At 41.4% G+C, this 21176-nt stretch overlaps 1 protein-coding gene across 1 annotated transcript; it reads right to left on the bottom strand.

Annotated features, from left to right (window-relative positions):
- Positions 1-1067: 1067 nt before the first annotated feature.
- LOC311223766 (uncharacterized protein) lies at positions 1068-15954 on the bottom strand (the record flags this gene model as incomplete). Its single annotated transcript, XM_084308535.1, has 4 exons — positions 1068-4020; positions 8242-8761; positions 8942-9478; positions 14326-15954. The coding sequence occupies 4 exons, from the start codon at positions 15952-15954 to the stop codon at positions 2375-2377; spliced, it is 4332 nt and encodes a 1443-aa protein (XP_084164661.1). The 3' UTR covers positions 1068-2374.
- Positions 15955-21176: the final 5222 nt, after the last annotated feature.

The following is a 21176-nucleotide window of genomic DNA, read 5'->3' as shown; positions in this document are numbered from 1 at the left end:
CTCAACATGGAAAAAGTCGGTGGACAGCGCCTGGTGCTGAAATAACAAACAAGCAGTGTGGTGTGAAATTAAAACACCAGTTCAGTAAGTCATTCAAACTTTATCTTTACTTATATGACTGATGGCACCACACATGTGAACAGTAACAATGCAATTAAATTGAAGTCAAATCAGAGCAAAAAAAGCTGAATCTGCTTCAAGAAGATGCGCTACATTAGGTATATAAGGAATTACAACAAGACATTTATTAACTAAATAAAAAATACAATTAGGCTTTTAACCCTCTAAAGCCGGGCGCAACACTATAGACATGTTTTGTAAAACATTAAATATCTTTGGATTTGTTTGTGATAAAGACTTGCTTTATTGTCATCTAAAAATTGTGTGCATCTCTCAGAGAATGCGCAGATGTAAAGCATAGAATCTTGAAATATCTAGATTGGTTGTTTTCTCTGGACTGCATCTAATCCGCTGTATCTATCCATTTATCATATATCTATGTCTGTCACTATAGCCAATGGAAATGCTAGAAATGGTCACGTGGACTGGGAGAACCAATGGAAGATTCCTATTGTTTCTCAATAGTCCAGTGCGCTCCACAGAAAGGGCTGTCAGATAGACGGGCTGGTTGTGCGTAATGTAAGATAGACCGATAAGAGAGAGGCGCTTGTCTCTGGTTTTATAATAAAATGGCAAAAAGACAAAGGTATAATGTTCAGTGCAAATGTGTATGTCGTTTACAGTTTATTATGCCACCTATGCAGCTAGTTTATTTTGTCCATTCTCTGCCTCTGCCACAAATGTATGTCTTAGTTATAAGGTGGTTAGTCACAGAGTTAAAATCTTTTCACTGTCAATATATTAAATTAGCCATTGTTTTTGTTCCCGGCCCCCCATACAATGGCTTGGAAAAAATGTGGCCCTCGGCCAAACTTAATTGAAGACCCCTGATCTACTGTATATAAAAGGACATTTTACTGAAAAGTACTTGTTGTGTAGTAAGAGACGGACAGACACGTTTGGTTCTATTGCAAAAACACACTGAGCTTTATTAGTCTCCACTCCCACAATCATCTCCAATGTCGTGCGTAACGTAACATAACATGATGCATATAGCTAACAGCTAAGGAAGATAGTGGGTGACCCCTCTCACCCACTCTATGGGGAGTTTGAGCTGTTGCCCTCTGGTAGTCGTTACAGTTTTAAAAACTCCTTCATTCCTAATGCCATTAAATTAATCTTGCACTCGTTAGACTCGGTCCTTTTATTGTATTCCCACGTTCTCTGCACTTCCTCATTACAGATGTGTGTATATGTATAATGTCTGTTGCCATTGTCATTGTTGTTTTATTTTCCACATTGGTATCTATAGGGACATCTATGGATCTCAGGGAATGTAATCACAGTGTCAGAAAAACTGTGTCTGTTACAGTGTTACATTTCAGTGAAAGCCAAGGTATGGCGAGGAGGGAGGGTGGGGGTGAGGGGGGTGCTTTCCCCCCCTAGGTGGATTTTTTTTGTCAAATCAGTTGTGCAATAGTCACTTTTGGTGAGTTGTTTCTATACAATTCACTTGTATGACATTTAGGTACCGTATGACACAGGACTACACAAGCATTTTTAATATAGAAATGTGTCAACCACAATATTTTGCATACAAATTATGCAGAATGTAATATCATAACTGTCTATTATTTTTCTTGCAATTGAGCCAATTTTCCTTAGGTACGGTTTTGAGGTGTGTGTTCAACAGAATATAGTATCAAAAACACATTCACAAAAAGTATGGGTTACTGAATGCTGAACTGCACTGTTATAATCACTAAGCCATTGTAAGACCTTACCTGTGTCCCTGTATCACTTGTCTCTGCTGCCCTCTTTTGGCATATTTCAGTTAGTCACAGTAAAAGTCACCTAGTAAAAGTGAGATAATTGACAATATCAAAACATGCTAGGGCTGTACCGAATAGTTCGAAGCCTTGTTCATAATGTTGACATTCGAATTCTAAATCAGCATAAAAAACTGTAATAAAAAAAAAATCAACTTTATTTTTTTTATTTCTCATTTTTTATTTGCCAAGGTATGGCGAGTGCCATACCTTGCCATACCAAAATGACTCCCCTGGTCTGTTACTAGGCTTGAGTAAATTGTGATGAAACAAAGGAGAATATAAATTATGATTTTTCTTTGCATTTTTGACGGTGAATAATACCATGCTAAAAATGACCAGACATGAAACACTGATACTGAGCTCGTTCAGGACCTTCTTGAGATCACGTGTACAAAAAAGCTAAGCAAATTAATAAATGGAAGATGATTTAAACAGAAGGTTTTGTAGATACAGTACTGAATTCTGCCACCCGGACACATTATTCATTTGCGGTCCACTGATGGGCCGCTCGGGCTAAAGAGGTTAAGAGGGCAGATTATTAGACTATTTTCAAAGGCAGAAGGGCCAAAATATGGGTAGAGTTTATCGGTGAAGGTGCAGCCAGTGTAAGAATAGATGTGAGCCCTGGCTTCCACATCATAAAAGGAGACCTGACCCTCCTCATAATCTACAAACACCCCGATCACCTGTGGTTTCTCTCTCAGGGACAGGGCAAGGGTTTCCTCTCTAGCAGCTTCATATTTATCACCATTCGTCAGCGTTATAGTCCAGTATCCATTGTCAGGGCTCAGACTGATGACTCCTTTCCTGTTGATGGACTCTCTGGCCACTCCTAAATCCCACTCAGGGTTCCCTTTAACCTGCACCTCATAGTAGAATCTCCCAGAGGAGAAGCTTTGCTTTCCCAGGACAATGGCTGCCCGGTCAAATCTCTCTGGGTTGTCAGGAAGGTCTTTCCGTATAACACTATCTTTTACTTCTTTCCCATCATCAGAGAGGATGAGGTCAGGATGTGCTGTGTCAGGGTCCAGAGTCACATCCACTGCATACCGCTGGATCCTCTTCAGCTTGACTTCAGGCAGCTTCTCCATCTCTTCACTGAGCGTCTCCTCCAGCCGAGCCACACTTCTCCTCATTATCTCCACACTCACATCACTGTGGACACTGACCTCAGACCAGTCCTTGGTGGGTGGAGGGGTGGAGAGAGATGGGAAGCTGTGGAGGAGGTGGAGGTGGTCTTCAGTGTGTGAGAGCTGCTCCAGCTCAGTGCTTCTCTTCTTTAGCTCAGTGATTTCCTGCTCCAGCTCCTTGATGAAGCCTTCAGCCTGTTTCTCTGCTGCTTTCTGCCTCCCCTCAATCACCTCAATGAGCTCAGCCTGACTTCTCTCAACGGAGGCCACCAGAGCAGTGAAGACCTTGACACTGTCTGCTATCTCTCTCTTTTCCTCGTTCTTGCTGAGGTCTACCGAGTGTTTGATCTGTTGGATCTTCTGCACACGCTCCTGGATCATCTGATGAACATCTGCCTCTTGTGTCCTCATCTCATCCTTCCTCTCTCTGTATTCTTTCTCTACAGGGACAGTGTCGTGGGTTTTGTGGTCTGTCTCAGTGCAGAACTGACACACACAGGCCTGGTCAGTCCTACAGAACAGCTCCAGCGGTCTCTCGTGCTTCTTACACATCATGTCCTCCAGGTTCTCCACAGGGTTGATCAGCTTGTGTTTCTTCAAGGCTGCAACTCTGTGATGAGGCTCCAGGTGGATCTCACAGTAAGAAGTCTGACACACCAGGCAGGACTTCATGGCCTTGATCTTCTTCCCAGTGCAGAAGTCACAGGTCACCTCTCCTGGTCTGGCAGGTTGCTGGTCTGGGCTGCTCTCTTGAACGGTCTTCCTGAACTGAGGTGCCATCTCTGATAGGACAATATTGACAAAGATATCTGGTCTCTTATCAAAAGTATGTTTACACATTGGACACTGGTATAGTTCAATGTTATCCCAGTACTTGGTGATGCAGGTCTTGCAGAAGGTGTGTCCACACTGGATGGAGACAGGCTCGGTGAAGACATCCAGACAGATGGAGCACAGGAACTGTTCTTCAGAAAAGAGATAGCTGGATGAGGCCATGTCTGTTAAATAATAAATACATTTCTTCATTAATTTTCAATTTAAAGTAACTGTAAATTCAACATAATTAAATCTTCATTTAAAATGTCATACATTTGATACAGTTAACCATTATCATCTTTTAAATAGACTAGATATAGCGTTGGATTTGCAGTTGGTTTCATAGCTACAGTACAGTATTTGTCTGAGAGACTAGTATGTGAAAACTGGGAAAGCCCAATCAGAATTCTTACCCATTACAAAAGTCCTTCAGGGATAAAAAAATAAAAATAAAGAATCTAACCCTAACCTTACTGTCATGCACTTGTCCTAATAAACTAACCTACACTGTAGCACTCAACACTTTGATACACAGCTGATAGAGTTGTACCCTTCCTGATGACTTGTCATACAGAACTTGTAAGTCGCTTTGGATAATAAGCTTGTGCAAACAAAACTAAATTAATAATGTTCTCTAGGGGCTAGAGATATTGTTTACAATGATTGAAACCAGCACATTAAATGCACATTCAAATTTGTAGATATGGTTTACATAAAAACCTTGGAGATCATTTTTCGTGCTAAGAGTAAGAACCTACCAGCTTGTATTCAATGTCTCTTTCAACCAAGAGAAGGAAAGTATAATTTAAGAGGGTTGTGTATTCTTAAAACATATAAAAGGGTAAGAACTAATGTAAAAGCTAGATGTGTTTCAATTTTGGGAGTTAAATTGTGGAATAGTCTTAGTGACGGGTTGAAGTTGTGTACCTCTCAGGGGAGATTTAAAAAGGCCCTGAAGGATAAAATAATTCAGGAGTACAGTTGAGTAAAACATCAAACATCTATTTTCTCTTTTCTTTTTTCTCTTAAAGAATTTTTTTTTTATCTTGCAGCAAATTTTCTCTTATATATTTTGTTTTTAAGAATTGTAAAGGATAGGCAAAAATAAGCATGTGCTTCAGCCTATTCCTTTTTTCTGTTATTGAGTTTGGATTTTGTGTGTGAGCTTACTTTAAATAATGTACATTATTTTGTGATTTTTTTCTTTTCCTTTTGAAAGTCCACACAAGTGTGTTTTTGATATTATCTGTAAACAAATACCTATAAAACTATTCATCATCATCATCATCATCATCATCATCAAACCTCAAGGCACAGTCCTTCATTCTGCTCTCAGATTTATTAGATTAGATTCGTATATATATATATATATATATGTTATTATACATTATTACACAGTCCCTTGTCCCACCATGTAAAATTCCTACAATTGAATTAAGTCTGTCTCACTTTTCTCTATCAAAACGCTTCTCTACAAGTATCTCACTCGGTGCATCACAGTCACGAAAGGGCCTCGGATCATACAGGGACCAACATGTAACCAAACGAGAATTTAGCCCCTTTCGTGACTTTCGGTTTGCAAGCCTGGGGCTTTTGTGACCGCGCTTTCGCATCGGGATCATCCAGGAAAACAACAACCAATCGTGATCGCAGGGCTCGGGGTGCCTGGTGCGCATGCGCTGTGACACCAACGGCAACTCCGAGCTTCCAGACCCCATCGTGAAGCTGTGTTAAACCCATATTGTACGCTGGGTATCTTTGAAATTCAGATCTGATATATTTTTGACACACCCCGAGCCCTGCGATCACGCTTGGTTGTTGTTTTCCTGGATGATCCCGATGCGAAAGCGAGTGACTGCGGTAACAAAAGCCCCAGGCTTGCAAACCGAAAGTCACGAAAGGGGCTAACGAGAACTGTACCTGCAGACCACGATAGTCAGCAGAAATAGCCACTGCTGAATAGTAAATATTATTCATTGCTGAAGATTCATACATATTACCCCACCTGCGGTTCCTTTAGTGTCTTCAGTTCACAAGGCTAGAGAGGTAACTTGTTTCTGTTCAATAACAATGTAGACTAGCGAGTCAGTTTACTTTCACTTAGTAAACAATGAAACCTAGAAGGCTCCTCCCTCTTTTGGTGACGTGAAACTTAACCCTTCACATGAACCTCTTCTCCCATTTCCTGCTCTAAACCAACAAATTATCAAAGGATGACACATTCTCTCTCTCCCTCTCTCTCACACACACACACACACAAACTTTATCTTCACTTTATTTCACATACTGTACTTTATTTGCCACAAATACTTCATTTGGATGTGAAAAATATTATTATATCCCAGAATGAGGGATATTATGGATTCACCCTAATCGTGTCTGCAGATCATATGAAATGGACAAGCATCCGAACACAGTCAACCAAGCCTACTTAAAGGCACTGCACACCTGACACCAATCAAGCCCACACACCTGCCATGCCGCATGGCAATTAACTGGTGTCTGGTGATTGACAGCTCACCAGAGAAAACCCAAAATAAAGCACACTAGAATAAACTAAAATAAAACCCACATAAACCGTGATCCATCACATAAACACCTCTGAAGCAGGCTGGAAGCTGAATGGATGCAGAATGCACATTGAATAATGAATTGAATGGCAACCGTCCATATTAATAAGCGCTGTCATACTCTGTACTGGGACTTGTGCATTGCAACAACATTATTATGTATCAACATCCATTTAGTTAGCTGTTCAATTAGGCGCGTATGAACAAATGTGTGGGCATATAGTCGTGTACAGTTAAGTATTCTTAGCTATTTCACATAGTTTGATTATTCCAGGACAACTATTATTTGCTGAGAGACAAAACCAGATCTACATTATGTAGATTGATTGATTACAAAGTGCCCAACCCTCATGGGTTAATAAGACACTAAAAATACTGTTGCAGTGTTTTATTACATTGCATTATGTAAATAAGAATTACATAAATACAGATTACAGCTCAGCCTTAACCCTTTCACTACCACACTACAGACGGTTAACCTTCTGTAGTGAAACTGTTAACCCTTTGTCCCGTGGTAGTGAAAGGGTTAACCTTCTGTATTGTCGCAGTGAAAGGGTTAACCCTTTGGTAGTGTGGTAGTGAAAGGGTTAAACACAGTTTTCTGCCTCTTCTCCCAAGCTTGACAAATAAAATCTGCTACAAAAGAAGTTCCCATCCTGAAGCACAACATCTACTGTATATAAAAGGACATTTGACTGAAAAGTACTTGTTGTGTAGTAAGAGACGGACAGACACGTTTGGTTCTATTGCAAAAACCCACTGAGCTTTATTAGTCCCACCCCCACAATCATCTCCAACGTTGTGCGTAACGTAACATAACATAACATAATGCATATAGCCAACAGCTGAACTACAGTAAATCCAAAACAAAGTGCTTAGGAAGAAAGCTAGGAAGATAGTGGGTGTCCCCTCTCACCCACTCTATGGGGAGTTTGAGCTGTTGCCCTCTGGTAGTCGTTACAGTTTTAAAAACTCCTTCATTCCAGTCTATTGCACTACCACAGGACCTAGCATGTCCTTCGTGCTCTGTAAATAACTTATGTACAAATACCGATATGCCCTACTATGTTACTTGTTTATTGCACAATGTTGTTTTATTGGATTCTATTATATGTTGTTACTACTGTATTGCACATCGTTGCGGGCAAGACCACCCGCATTTCATTGTATACTTGTATGCCGTAACAAATAAAACTCTTGACTTGACTTCCTAATGCCATTAAGGCATTAAATTAATCTTGCCCTCGTTAGACTCTGTCCTTTTATTGTATTCCCACGTTCTCTGCACTTCCTCATTACAGATGTGTGTATATGTATAATGTCTGCTGTCATTGTCATTGTTGTTTTATTTTCAACATTGGTATCTAGGGACATCTATGGATCTCAGGGAATGTAATCAGTGTCAGAAATACTGTGTCTGTTACTAGGCTTGAGTAAATTGTGATGAAACAAAGGAGAATATAAATTATGATTTTTCTTTGCATTTTTGAAGGTGAATAATACCATGCTAAAAATGACCAGACATGAAACACTGATACTGAGCTCGTTCAGGACCTTCTTGAGATCACGTGTACAAAAAAGCTAAGCAAGTTAATAAATGGAAGATGATTTAAACAGAAGGTTTTGTAGATACAGTACTGAATTCTGCCACCCGGACACATTATTCATTATTCATCACTGACGGACCGCTCGGGCTAAAGAGGTTAAGAGGGCAGATTATTAGACTATTTTCACAATTCGGGCCAAAATATGGGTAGAGTTTATCGGTGAAGGTGCAGCCAGTGTAAGAATAGATATGAGCCCTGGCTTCCACATCATAAAAGGAGACCTGACCCTCCTCATAATCTACAAACACCCCGATCACCTGTGGTTTCTCTCTCAGGGAGAGGGCTTCCTCTCCAGGAGCTTTATATTCATCACCATTACTCAGCATTATAGTCCAGTATCCATCGTCAGGGCTCAGACTGATACGTCCTTTCCTGTTGATGGACTCTCTGGCCACTCCTAAATCCCACTCAGGGTTCCCTTTAACCTGCACCTCATAGTAGAATCTCCCAGAGGAGAAGCTTTGCTTTCCCAGGACAATGTATGCCAGGTCAAATCTCTCTGGGTTTAAAGGAAGGTTTTTCCGTGTAACACCGCATTTTACTTCTTTCCCATCATCAGAGAGGATGAGGGCAGGATGTGCTGTGTCAGGGTCCAGAGTCACATCCAATGCATACCGCTGGATCCTCTTCAGCTTGACTTCAGGCAGCTTCTCCATCTCTTCACTGAGAGTCTCCTCCAGCCGAGCCACACTTCTCCTCATTATCTCCACACTCACATCACTGTGGACACTGACCTCAGACCAGTCCTTGGTGGGTGGAGGGGTGGAGAGAGATGGGAAGCTGTGGAGGAGGTGGAGGTGGTCTTCAGTGTGTGAGAGCTGCTCCAGCTCAGTGCTTCTCTTCTTTAGCTCAGTGATTTCCTGCTCCAGCTCCTTGATGAAGCCTTCAGCCTGTTTCTCTGCTGCTTTCTGCCTCCCCTCAATCACCTCAATGAGCTCAGCCTGACTTCTCTCAACGGAGGCCACCAGAGCAGTGAAGACCTCGACACTGTCTGCTATCTCTCTCTTTGCCTCGTTCTTGCTGAGGTCTACCGAGTGTTTGATCTGTTGGATCTTCTGCACACACTCCTGGATCATCTGATGAACATCTGCCTCTTGTGTCCTCATCTCATTCTTCCTCTCGCTGTATTCTTTCTCTAGAGGGACAGTGTCGTGGGTTTTGTGGTCTGTCTCAGTGCAGAACTGACACACACAGGCCTGGTCAGTCCTACAGAACAGCTCCAGCGGTCTCTCGTGCTTCTTACACATCCTGTCCTCCAGGTTCTCCACAGGGTTGATCAGCTTGTGTTTCTTCAAGGCTGCAACTCTCTGATGAGGCTCCAGGTGGATCTCACAGTAAGAAATCTGACACACCAGGCAGGACTTCATGGCCTTGATCTTCTTCCCAGTGCAGAAGTCACAGGTCACCTCTCCTGGTCTGGCAGGTTGCTGGTCTGGGCTTCTCTCTTGAACGGTCTTCCTGAACTGAGGTGCCATCTCTGATAGGACAATATTGACAAAGATATCTGGTCTCTTATCAAAAGTATGTTTACACATTGGACACTGGTATAGTGGTATAGTTCAATGTTATCCCAGTACTTGGTGATGCAGGTCTTGCAGAAGGTGTGTCCACAAGGGATGGAGACCGGCTCGGTGAAGACATCCAGACAGATGGAGCACAGGAACTGTTCTTCAGAAAAGAGATAGCTGGATGAGGCCATGTCTGTTAAATAATAAATACATTTCTTCATTAATTTTCAATTTAAAGTAACTGTAAATTCAACATAATTAAATCTTCATTTAAAATGTCATACATTTGATAGTTAACCATTATCGTCTTTGAAATAGACTAGATATATAGCGTTGGATTTGCAGTTGGTTTCATAGCTACAGTACAGTATTTGTCTGAGAGACTAGTATGTGAAAACTGGGAAAGCCCAATCAGAATTCTTACCCATTACAAAAGTCCTTCAGGGATAAAAAAAATAAAAATAAAGAATCTAACCCTAACCTTACTGTCATGCACTTGTCCTAATAAACTAACCTACACTGTAGCACTCAACACTTTGATACACAGCTGATAGAGTTGTACCCTTCCTGATGACTTGTCATACAGAACTTGTAAGTCGCTTTGGATAATAAGCTTGTGCAAACAAAACTAAATTAATAATGTTCTCTAGGGGCTAGAGATATTGTTTACAATGATTTGCATATATCGTATATGAATGGGTTTGTCATCGAACAAGTTACAGAACACAAATATCATGGCATCTGGCTTGATGATAATTCTTGTACAGGAATAGAACCAGCTTCTCTATGATTAGCAGAACAAGGGTAGTCTATCTATCTTGGATTATGGAGACGTGGTTTATAGAAATGCTGCTCCTTCCACTCTGAATGAAACCAGCACATTAAATGCACATTCAAATTTGTAGATATGGTTTACATAAAAACCTTGGAGATCATTTTTCGTGCTAAGAGTAAGAACCTACCAGCTTGTATTCAATGTCTCTTTCAACCAAGAGAAGGAAAGTATAATTTAAGAGGGTTGTGTATTCTTAAAACATATAAAAAGGTAAAAACTAATGTAAAAGCTAGATGTGTTTCAATTTTGGGAGTTAAATTGTGGAATAGTCTTAGTGACAGGTTGAAGTTGTGTACCTCTCAGGGGAGATTTAAAAAGGCCCTGAAGGATAAAATAATTCAGGAGTACAGTTGAGTAAAACATCAAACATTTATTTTCTCTTTTCTTTTTTCTCTTAAAGAATTTTTTTTTTTATCTTGCAGCAAATTCTCTTATATTAAAGTATATTTTGTTTTTAAGAATTGTAAAGGATAGGCAAAAATAAGCATGTGCTTCAGCCTATTCCTTTTTTCTGTTATTGAGTTTGGATTTTGTGTGTGAGCTTACTTTAAATATGTACATTTGTGATTTTTTTTTTTTTTTTTCCCTTTTGAAAGTCCACACAAGTGTGTTTTTGATATTATCTGTAAACAAAGACCTATAAAACTATTCATCATCATCAAACCTCAAGGCACAGTCCTTCATTCTGCTCTCAGATTTATTAGATTAGATTCGTATATATATATGTTATTATACATTATTACACCGTCCCTTGTCCCACCATGTAAAATTCCTACAATTATGTCTCACTTTTCTCTATCAAAACGCTTCTCTACAAGTATTCACTCGGTGCATCACAGTCACGAAAGGGCCTCGGATAAAACAGGGACCAACATGTAACCAAACGAGAACTGTACCTGCAGACCACGATAGTCAGCCGAAATAGCCACTGCTGAATAGTAAATATTATTCATTGCTGAAGATTCATATACATATTAACTCACCTGCGGTTCCTTTAGCCGCGTCTTCAGTTCACAAGGATAGAGGTAACTTGTTTCTGTTCAATAACTATGTAGACTAGCGAGTCAGTTTACTTTCACTTAGTAAACAATGAAACCTAGAAGGCTCCTCCCTCTTTTGGTGACGTGGAACTTAACCCTTCACATGAACCTCTTCTCCCATTTCCTGCTCTAAACCAACAAATTATCAAAGGATGACACACATTCTCTCTCACACAAACTTTATCTTCACTTTATTTCACATACTGTACTTTATTTGCCACAAATACTTCATTTGGATGTGTAAAATACTATTATATCCCAGACTGAGGGATATTATGGATTCACCTTAATCGTGTCTGCAGATCATATGAAATGGACAAGCATCCATTCCGAACACAGTCAACCAAGCCTACTTAAAGGCACTGCACACCTGACACCAATCAAGCCCACACACCTGCCATGCCGCATGGCAATTAACTGGTGTCTGGTGATTGACAGCTCACCAGAGAAAACCCAAAATAAAGCACACTAGAATAAACTAAAATAACACCCACATAAACCGTGATCCATCACATAAACACCTCTGAAGCAGGCTGGAAGCTGAATGGATGCAGAATGCACATTGAATAATGAATTGAATGGCAACCGTCCATATTAATAAGCGCTGTCATACTATGTACTGGGACTTGTGCATTGCAACAACATTATTATGTATCAACATCCATTTAGTTAGCGGTTCAATTAGGCGTGTATGAACAAATGTGTGGGCATATAGTTGTGTACAGTTAAGTATTCTTAGCTATTTCACATAGTTTGATTATTCCAGGACTATTCAAAACCACTATTATTTGCTGAGAGACAAAACCAGATCTATATTATGTAGATTGATTGATTGATTACAAAGTGCCCAACCCTCATGGGTTTATAAGACACTAAAAATACTGTTGCAGTGTTTTATTACATTGCATTATGTAAATAAGAATTACATACAGATTACAGCTCAGCCTTAACCCTTTCACTACCACACTACAGACGGTTAACCTTCTGTAGTGAAACTGTTAACCCTTTGTCCCGTGGTAGTGAAAGGGTTAACCTTCTGTATCATCGCAGTGAAAGGGTTAACCCTTTGGTAGTGTGGTAGTGAAAGGGTTAAACACAGTGTTCTGCCTAGGGCTGGGCGATAAAACGATAACGATAAATATCGCGATAAATTATTTCCTCGAAATAAACATGAAACGTGGTCGCAAAGTTTCGATATATCGATTTTCCAAGTTTGGCTCTGTTCAGCCTCGGCTCAGCACACTCACCACTAACAACCAACGTTACGTGATGACGTCCTTACGCACCACAGCTGAGCTCAGGACTCAAGGCTGCTAGGATACTTAGCTTGCACGGCCCTATTTAATATATTTACGTGCCGAGTATGTGTGTGGCGAGAATTCTGATGCCACGGTTATAGTAGTGTGTGATATACGGTGGACGTCGTTGCAATGTATTGTGGCGGAACAGAGTATTTTAGGGATATTTACTAGTACATTGTCATGGAATACATCGCTTGTAAACGAAGCTGGCTAGGTTAACTAGCTTGCACGTCGCTGTTTTTATATATTTACGTGCCGAGTATGTGTGTGGCGAGAATTCTGATGCCACGGTTAGAGTAGTGTGTGATATACGGTGGACGTCGTTGCAATGTATTGTGGCGGAACAGAGTATTTTAGGGATATTTACTAGTACATTGTCATGGGATACATCGCTTGTAAACGAAGCTGGCTAGGTTAACTAGCTTGCACGTCGCTGTTTTTATATATTTACGTGCCGAGTATGTGTGTGGCGAGAATTCTGATGCCACGGTTAGAGTAGTGTGTGATATACGGTGGACGTCGTTGCAATGTATTGTGGCGGAACAGAGTATTTTAGGGATATTTACTAGTACATTGTCATGGGATACGCAGTACTGCTCGCTCTGGCTAACGTGCGCGGACTGATGACGACATCAACTCGAGACATTCACAGCAGAAAAATAAGTCTATTAATAGCCCGTCCATCGGCGCCGGGCATAAAAAGTTAATTAAACTTGACAGACATTATATCGACGATAATTATCGATATCGAGTTATATGAAAATAATTTTATCATTTTATCGCGATAACGTTTTTGGTCATATCGCCCAGCCCTAGTTCTGCCTCTTCTCCCAAGCTTGACAAATAAAATCTGCTACAAAAGTTCCCATCCTGAAGCACAACATCTATATAAACGGAAGACATTTTACTTAACGGGACTTGTTGTGTAGTAAGAGACGGACAGACACGTTTGGTTCTATTGCAAAAACACAGCTTTATTAGTCTCCACCCCCACAATCATCTCCAACGTCGTGCGTAACGTAACATAACATAATGCATATAGCAGCTGAACTACATCCACAACAAAGTGCTTAGGAAGAAAGTTAGGAAGATAGTGGGTGACCCCTCTCACCCACTCTATGGAGAGTTTGAGCTGTTGCCCTCTGGTAGTCGTTACAGTTTTAAAAACTCCTTCATTCCTAATGCCATTAAGGCATTAAATTAATCTTGCACTCGTTAGACTCTGTCCTTTTATTGTATTCCCACGTTCTCTGCACTTCCTCATTACAGATATAGGTATAATGTCTGCTGTCATTGTTGTTTTATTTTCCACATTGGTATCTAGGGACATCTATGGATCTCAGGGAATGTAATCACAGTGTCATAAATACTGTGTCTGTTACTAGGCTTGAGTAAATTGTGATGAAACAAGGAGAATATAAATTATGATTTTTCTTTGCATTTTTGACGGTGAATAATACCATGCTAAAAATGACCAGACATGAAACACTGATACTGAGCTCGTTCAGGACTTTCTTGAGATCATGTGTACAAAAAAGCTAAGGAAATTAATAAATGGAAGATGATTTAAACAGAAGGTTTTGTAGATACAGTACTGAATTCTGCCACCCGGACACATTATTCATTATTCATCACTGACGGACCGCTCGGGCTAAAGAGGTTAAGAGGGCAGATTATTAGACTATTTTCACAATTCGGGCCAAAATATGGGTAGAGTTTATCGGTGAAGGTGCAGCCAGTGTAAGAATAGATATGAGCCCTGGCTTCCACATCATAAAAGGAGACCTGACCCTCCTCATAATCTACAAACACCCCGATCACCTGTGGTTTCTCTCTCAGGGAGAGGGCTTCCTCTCCAGGAGCTTTATATTCATCACCATTACTCAGCATTATAGTCCAGTATCCATCGTCAGGGCTCAGACTGATGTCTCCTTTCCTGTTGATGGACTCTCTGGCCACTCCTAAATCCCACTCAGGGTTCCCTTTAACCTGCACCTCATAGTAGAATCTCCCAGAGGAGAAGCTTTGCTTTCCCAGGACAATCCATGTCTCGTCAAATCTCTCTGGGTTGTCAGGAAGGTCTTTCCGTGTAACACCGCATTTTACTTCTTTCCCATCATCGGAGAGGATGAGGTCAGGATGTGCTGTGTCAGGGTCCAGAGTCACATCCACTGCATACTGCTGGATCCTCTTCAGCTTGACTTCAGGCAGCTTCTCCATCTCTTCACAGAGAGTCTCCTCCAGCCGAGCCACACTTCTCCTCATTATCTCCACACTCACATCACTGTGGACACTGACCTCAGACCAGTCCTTGGTGGGTGGAGGGGTGGAGAGATATGGAAAGCTGTGGAGGAGGTGGAGGTGGTCTTCAGTGTGTGAGAGCTGCTCCAGCTCAGTGCTTCTCTTCTTTAGCTCAGTGATTTCCTGCTCCAGCTCCTTGATGAAGCCTTCAGCCTGTTTCTCTGCTGCTTTCTGCCTCCCCTCAATCACCTCAATGAGCTCAGCCTGACTTCTCTCAACGGAGGCCACCAGAGCAGTGAAGACCTTGACACTGTCTGCTATCTCTCTCTTTGCCTCGTTCTTGCTGAGGTCTACCGAGTGTTTGATCTGTTGGATCTTCTGCACACGCTCCTGGATCATCTGATGAACATCTGCCTCTTGTGTCCTCATCTCATTCTTCCTCTCTCTGTATTCTTTCTCTAGAGGGACAGTGTTGTGGGTTTTGTGGTCTGTCTCAGTGCAGAACTGACACACACAGGCCTGGTCAGTCCTACAGAACAGCTCCAGCGGTCTCTCGTGCTTCTTACACATCATGTCCTCCAGGTTCTCCACAGGGTTGATCAGCTTGTGTTTTTTAAAGGAGGCCACTCTCTGATGAGGCTCCAGGTGGATCTCACAGTAGGAGGCCAGACACACCAGGCAGGACTTCATGGCCTTGATCTTCTTCCCAGTGCAGATGTCACAGGTCACCTCTCCTGGTCTGGCAGGTTGCTGGTCTGGGCTGCTCTCTTGAACGGTCTTCCTGAACTGAGGTGCCATCTCTGATAGGACAATATTGACAAAGATATCTGGTCTCATACAAAAAGTATGTTTACACATTGGACACTGGTACAGTTCATTGTTATCCCAGTACTTGGTGATGCATGTCTTGCAGAAGGTGTGTCCACACTGGATGGAGACCGGCTCGGTGAAGACATCCAGACAGATGGAGCACAGGAACTGTTCTTCAGAAAAGAGATAGCTGGATGAGGCCATGTCTGTTAAATAATAAATACATTTCTTCATTAATTTTCAATTTAAAGTAACTGTAAATTCAACATAATTAAATCTTCATTTAAAATGTCATACATTTAATACAGTTAACCATTATCCTCTTTTAAATAGACAGATATAGCACTGGATTTGCAGTTGGTTTCATAGCTACAGTACAGTATTTGTCTGAGAGACTAGTATGTGAAAACTGGGAAAGCCCAATCAGAATTCTTACCCATTACAAAAGTCCTGCAGGGATAAAAAAAATAAAAAATCTAACCCTAACTAACCTTACTGTCATGCACTTGTCCTAATAAACTAACCTACACTGTAGCACTCAACACTTTGATACACAGCTACTCAGCTGATAGAGTTGTACCCTTCCTGATGACTTGTCATACAGAACTTGTAAGTCGCTTTGGATAATAAGCTTGTGCAAACAATACTAAATTAATAATGTTCTCTAGGGGCTAGAGATATTGTTTACAATGATTTGCATATATCGTATATGAATGGGTTTGTCATCGAACAAGTTACAGAATACAAATATCATGGCATCTGGCTTGATGATAATTCTTGTACAGGAATAGAACCAGCTTCTCTATGATTAGCAGAACGAGGGTAGTCTATCTATCTTGGATTATGGAGACGTGGTTTATAGAAATGCTGCTCCTTCCACTCTGAATGAAACCAGCACACTGGGATAACCAGAGGCAAGACCACCCGCATTTCATTGTATACTTGTATGCCATGACAAATAAAACTCTTGACTTGACATTAAAATTTGTAGATATGGTTTACATAAAAACCTTGGAGATAATTTTTCGTGCTAAGAGTAAGAACCTACCAGCTTGTATTCAATGTCTCTTTCAACCAAGAGAAGGAACAACATGGCACCGATAAGAACCACCAGGGTTAAAAATCGCGCTGAGGCATGGATGCACACTGAAATACTGGCCGCTATGAAAACCAGAGACAAAAAATGCTCTGAACTTCATAAAAGTCAGACAAAGCTTTCCAAAAGCTCAAACAGTGAACTCCAAGCCCACATGGTTGAACTAAAAATCCAAAGAAACAGACTAAGAAATGACGTAAACACCATGATCAGAACCGCAAAAAGAAATTTCATCAACGACAAAACTGAGGAAAACAAAAACAAACCCCGCGAACTTTGGAAATTACTCAATAATCAACTAGGCTGCAGTAAAAAACTTAAAACCAGATTCTCAAACATAAACATAAAGACGGACAACACGCTCATCACAGACAAGCTGGATGTAGCCAATTACTTAAACATCTTCTTCACAAACATAGCCACAACACTGGTAAACAAACTACCCTCCCACTCAGGGCATTATGGGGTAGAACACATAGTAGCATACTACAAAAACCTAGGGGTCCACAAAGACGACTTCAAACTTGAAATGGTAACAACCGATGAGGTACTCAAAAAATTGAGCGCCCTCCAACCTAACAAGGCCACTGGCCATGACAACATCCCCTCCAAATTCCTTAGAGACGCAGCAGCCGCCATCACCCCAGTCATCACACACATAATAAACCTCTATAAAACAGGGGCACGTCCCCAAGGACTTCAAAATTGCGAGAGTGACCCCTCTACACAAAAAGGGCAGCAAATTAGACCCAGGCAACTACCGCCCTGTTTCTATTCTTACCTCCATCTCGAAAGTCATGGAGAAAATAGTCTACGAACAGGTCGAAAAGTACCTGGCGGAAAAAAATCTAATCTACGAATTCCAATCTGGCTTCAGAACGTCCCACTCCACTGACACATGCCTCCTCTATTTGAACGACCACATCAAACAAGAGGTGGACGGACGCGGGCAAATACTGCGGCATGGTCATGCTGGACCTACAAAAGGCCTTCGACACTGTCAATCACTCCATTCTAATGGACAAGCTAAAAGCAATTGGTTTTGATAGCTTATCAGTGAGCTGGATGCAATCCTACCTGGAGGGGAGAGAACAGATGGTAGAGGTAAACGGTACTCTATCCCCCCCCCTCACAGTGAGCTGTGGTGTTCCACAAGGAAGCATACTAGGACCGCTACTCTTCCTAATTTATGCAAATGACATGTCGTCAGCCTGTGACTGCAACTTGTTCCTGTTTGCGGACGACTCAGCCCTGCTGGTCTCTGACAAGAACAAATTGCAGGTTGAAAAAACCCTCAGCACGGAACTAGGCAAAATCTGCATATGGCTCGCTGATAACAAACTATCATTACACATGGGCAAAACAGAGTCCATTCTCTTCGGTTCAAATAACAAACTCAGCAAGACCGACGGATTCTCAGTTACAGTGGGTGACAATATTGTCACAAGGAAAGACGAAATTACCTACCTGGGTTCCATCCTAGAGGCAAATCTTTCCTGTGACAAAATGGCATCCAATGTAATAAAAAAAGTCAACCAACGAACTAGATTCTTGTACCGGATCTCCTCTCTGGTAAACAAGAATACCCTGAAGACTCTGGCAGGAGCACTCATTCAAGGGTACTATTACTATGCGTGCACCTCATGGTACCAAAGCACCTCAAAGGCGCTTAAAACAAAATTACAAACATCACAAAACAAACTGGTCAGACTACTACTTGACCTGAACCCCAGAACCCACCTCACCCCTGCCCACTTTGCCAACCTAGGATGGCTTAGAGTAGACGACAGAGTACAGCAACTTGCAATGGGCCTGGTCTACAAGATACACTATACGACCGGGGTGCCCATGTACATGTCAAAATACTTCCCAAAGGTCAGTGAATACCACAACCACTACACCAGAGGAAGCTCAACAAATCATGTTAAACCCAGATTCGGCTCAAACAAGGGACTAAACACGTTTCGCAATTATGCCACAACAATGTGGAACGCCCTACCCAAAGCTGTAAAGGAATGTGAATCCAGGGCTGTACGCTAAGCTTTTTCACTAGGGGCACACTTGCCCCTAAATGAGAAATTTAGGGGCAAAAAATATTTTTAGGGGCACATTTTTAAATAACAATTTTACCATTATTTATATCAATTGTTTTTGATTTAAAAAAAAAAAGAAAAAAAAATATTTTATATAATTTTTTTTTAATAAAATATATATATTATATAATCATACTTGTAGTTGTATTATCTGCGAGACATCGCCACCACGCAACAAGTCTAAATGCTCGCTATATGCAACCAGCTCCACTGTCTGTGTGTACTGAGTAGCCTCCAGCTACGGCCAGGATTCTCCGGAGCTGCAGCTGGGCCCTATACTGTAGGGATGTGCATCTTCTCACTGAGGCCGATGCGATGTGCATCTCGATACGGTGCCAACGATACGATACATTAACGATACATTTGAAGCACCGGGCGATGCGATATGATTCACCCCCTGTTGAGATACGATTCGATACGATTTGATTCAACATAATGCGATTCGGGGCGATACGATGCGATTCAACACGATGCAAAATAATAATAATAATAAATAATAATACAATTTTATGGTATGACAGAGGATTTGGTTGTATTCCTTATATGCAGCTTATATTATTATTAAAAATAAAAGAATCTACTGTAAGACAATTTATATAAAAACTCTTGGGTGCCTAAGAAGACTTTTGCATAAACTGTCTTTTCTATCCACTTTAGCTAAAAACACGAGAGAGAGAGAGAGAGAGAGAGAGAGAGAGAGAGAGAGAGAGAGAGAGAGAGAGAGAGAGAGAGAGAGAGAGAGAGAGAGAGAGAGACCATCCCCGTCTGAGCTGTCGTCGACAGTTGATGATGTCACACACTAGACTAGGTCACTAGGATGCGTCGTCTATACTTTCCGACCGCTCCATTATGTCAACAACACGGAGGCAGCCAGCCTGGATGGATTGCATGAAGCGATATAATTAAGAAATGAATAACCAATAAATGTGAAGTTATCTTTGAACCCCTGTTGTCAAGCGTCTTCAATATACCCCCCCCTCCTCACTAATGGTACTGGTGTTGCAGAGTCACTTTAGTTAGACACTAGTTTAGCGTTAGCTGAACGGCTAACTGGCGTTAGCCAGAGGCTACTAGCGTTAGCATGTTGAGCAATTCTATTCATGTCTCCTCGACTTCCACTGTTTGTTGATAACTGTGACGCGGCTCTCGCCTTATATGTAGTAGCGAAGCAATAGTATCTGCTGTGTGTGTGTGCAGTCACAGTGCACTGCTGACAAGTGGATGAGAGGAAATTATATCAATGCATCGGTTTTTGATGATGCAAAGACGCTACAACAAGATGTATCGCGAGTTCAGCCGACGCGGGGACTTATTCCACCGGTACACTTTGCCCTATCAGAGTGAGTGCTCAGTCGATTGTTCCCGCTGATCATACCTGCTGAGTGCTCACTGCTCAGCTCGCGTGAGTGGCGTCATCACACGCCTTGGATAATTTAGGAGTGAAATGCGAATCCAAGGCTTGAAAGCACTACTCGCAAGCCCGCCCCCAGATAATATTTACCAATCGCAACGGCCAATTAAAGGGGCAATTCGCGATGATATCATCGCAGTGTACAGCCCTGGAATCCCTGCCCACATTCAAAACCGCTCTTAAAGAGCACCTACGGGAGGCTGCAATTCGAAACTGGCCACCGTAAATGCCCAAACCCCCCACCACCTCCTAATAGACAGTCTCCAGCCCACTGCATGTATATATTCCCTCCCCGCCGTATGTATATTTCCCTCCCACCCACCCACCCCCTCCTAATGTACAGTCCCCTCCCCATCATATGTATATACTCTGTCAGGATCTAGGGGTAACAGTACTGTATATTTGAATACCGCTTATGTCACAAATGTATCAGTACTAAATACCTATATGTCCCTATGCCATAAATGTCATGTATGTTGTGTATGTCATAAATGTCTATATGAAATTGAAAATGGGGGACCCTGATGGAAACAAGACAAACGTCTTTCTCAGGTCTGCATCCCCTTAACAATTGTATGTATTGAGCCGTACTGTATTGTACCCATTCTGCAATCTGTTAAATAAAGTTTTCATTCATTCATTCATTCAAAGTATAATTTAAGAGGGTTGTGTATTCTTAAAACATATAAAAGGGTAAGAACTAATGTAAAAGCTAGATGTGTTTCAATTTTGGGAGTTAAATTGTGGAATAGTCTTAGTGACGGGTTGAAGTTGTGTACCTCTCAGGGGAGATTTTAAAAAGGCCCTGAAGGATAAAATAATTCAG

The sequence above is a fragment of the Notolepis coatsorum genome, assembly GCF_963971535.1.
Source record: "Notolepis coatsorum genome assembly, chromosome: 2".
Classification (NCBI taxonomy): Eukaryota; Metazoa; Chordata; class Actinopteri; order Aulopiformes; family Paralepididae; genus Notolepis; species Notolepis coatsorum.
Note: the sequence above shows the minus strand (reverse complement) of the source record. Positions and strands in the feature narration are given on the sequence as shown.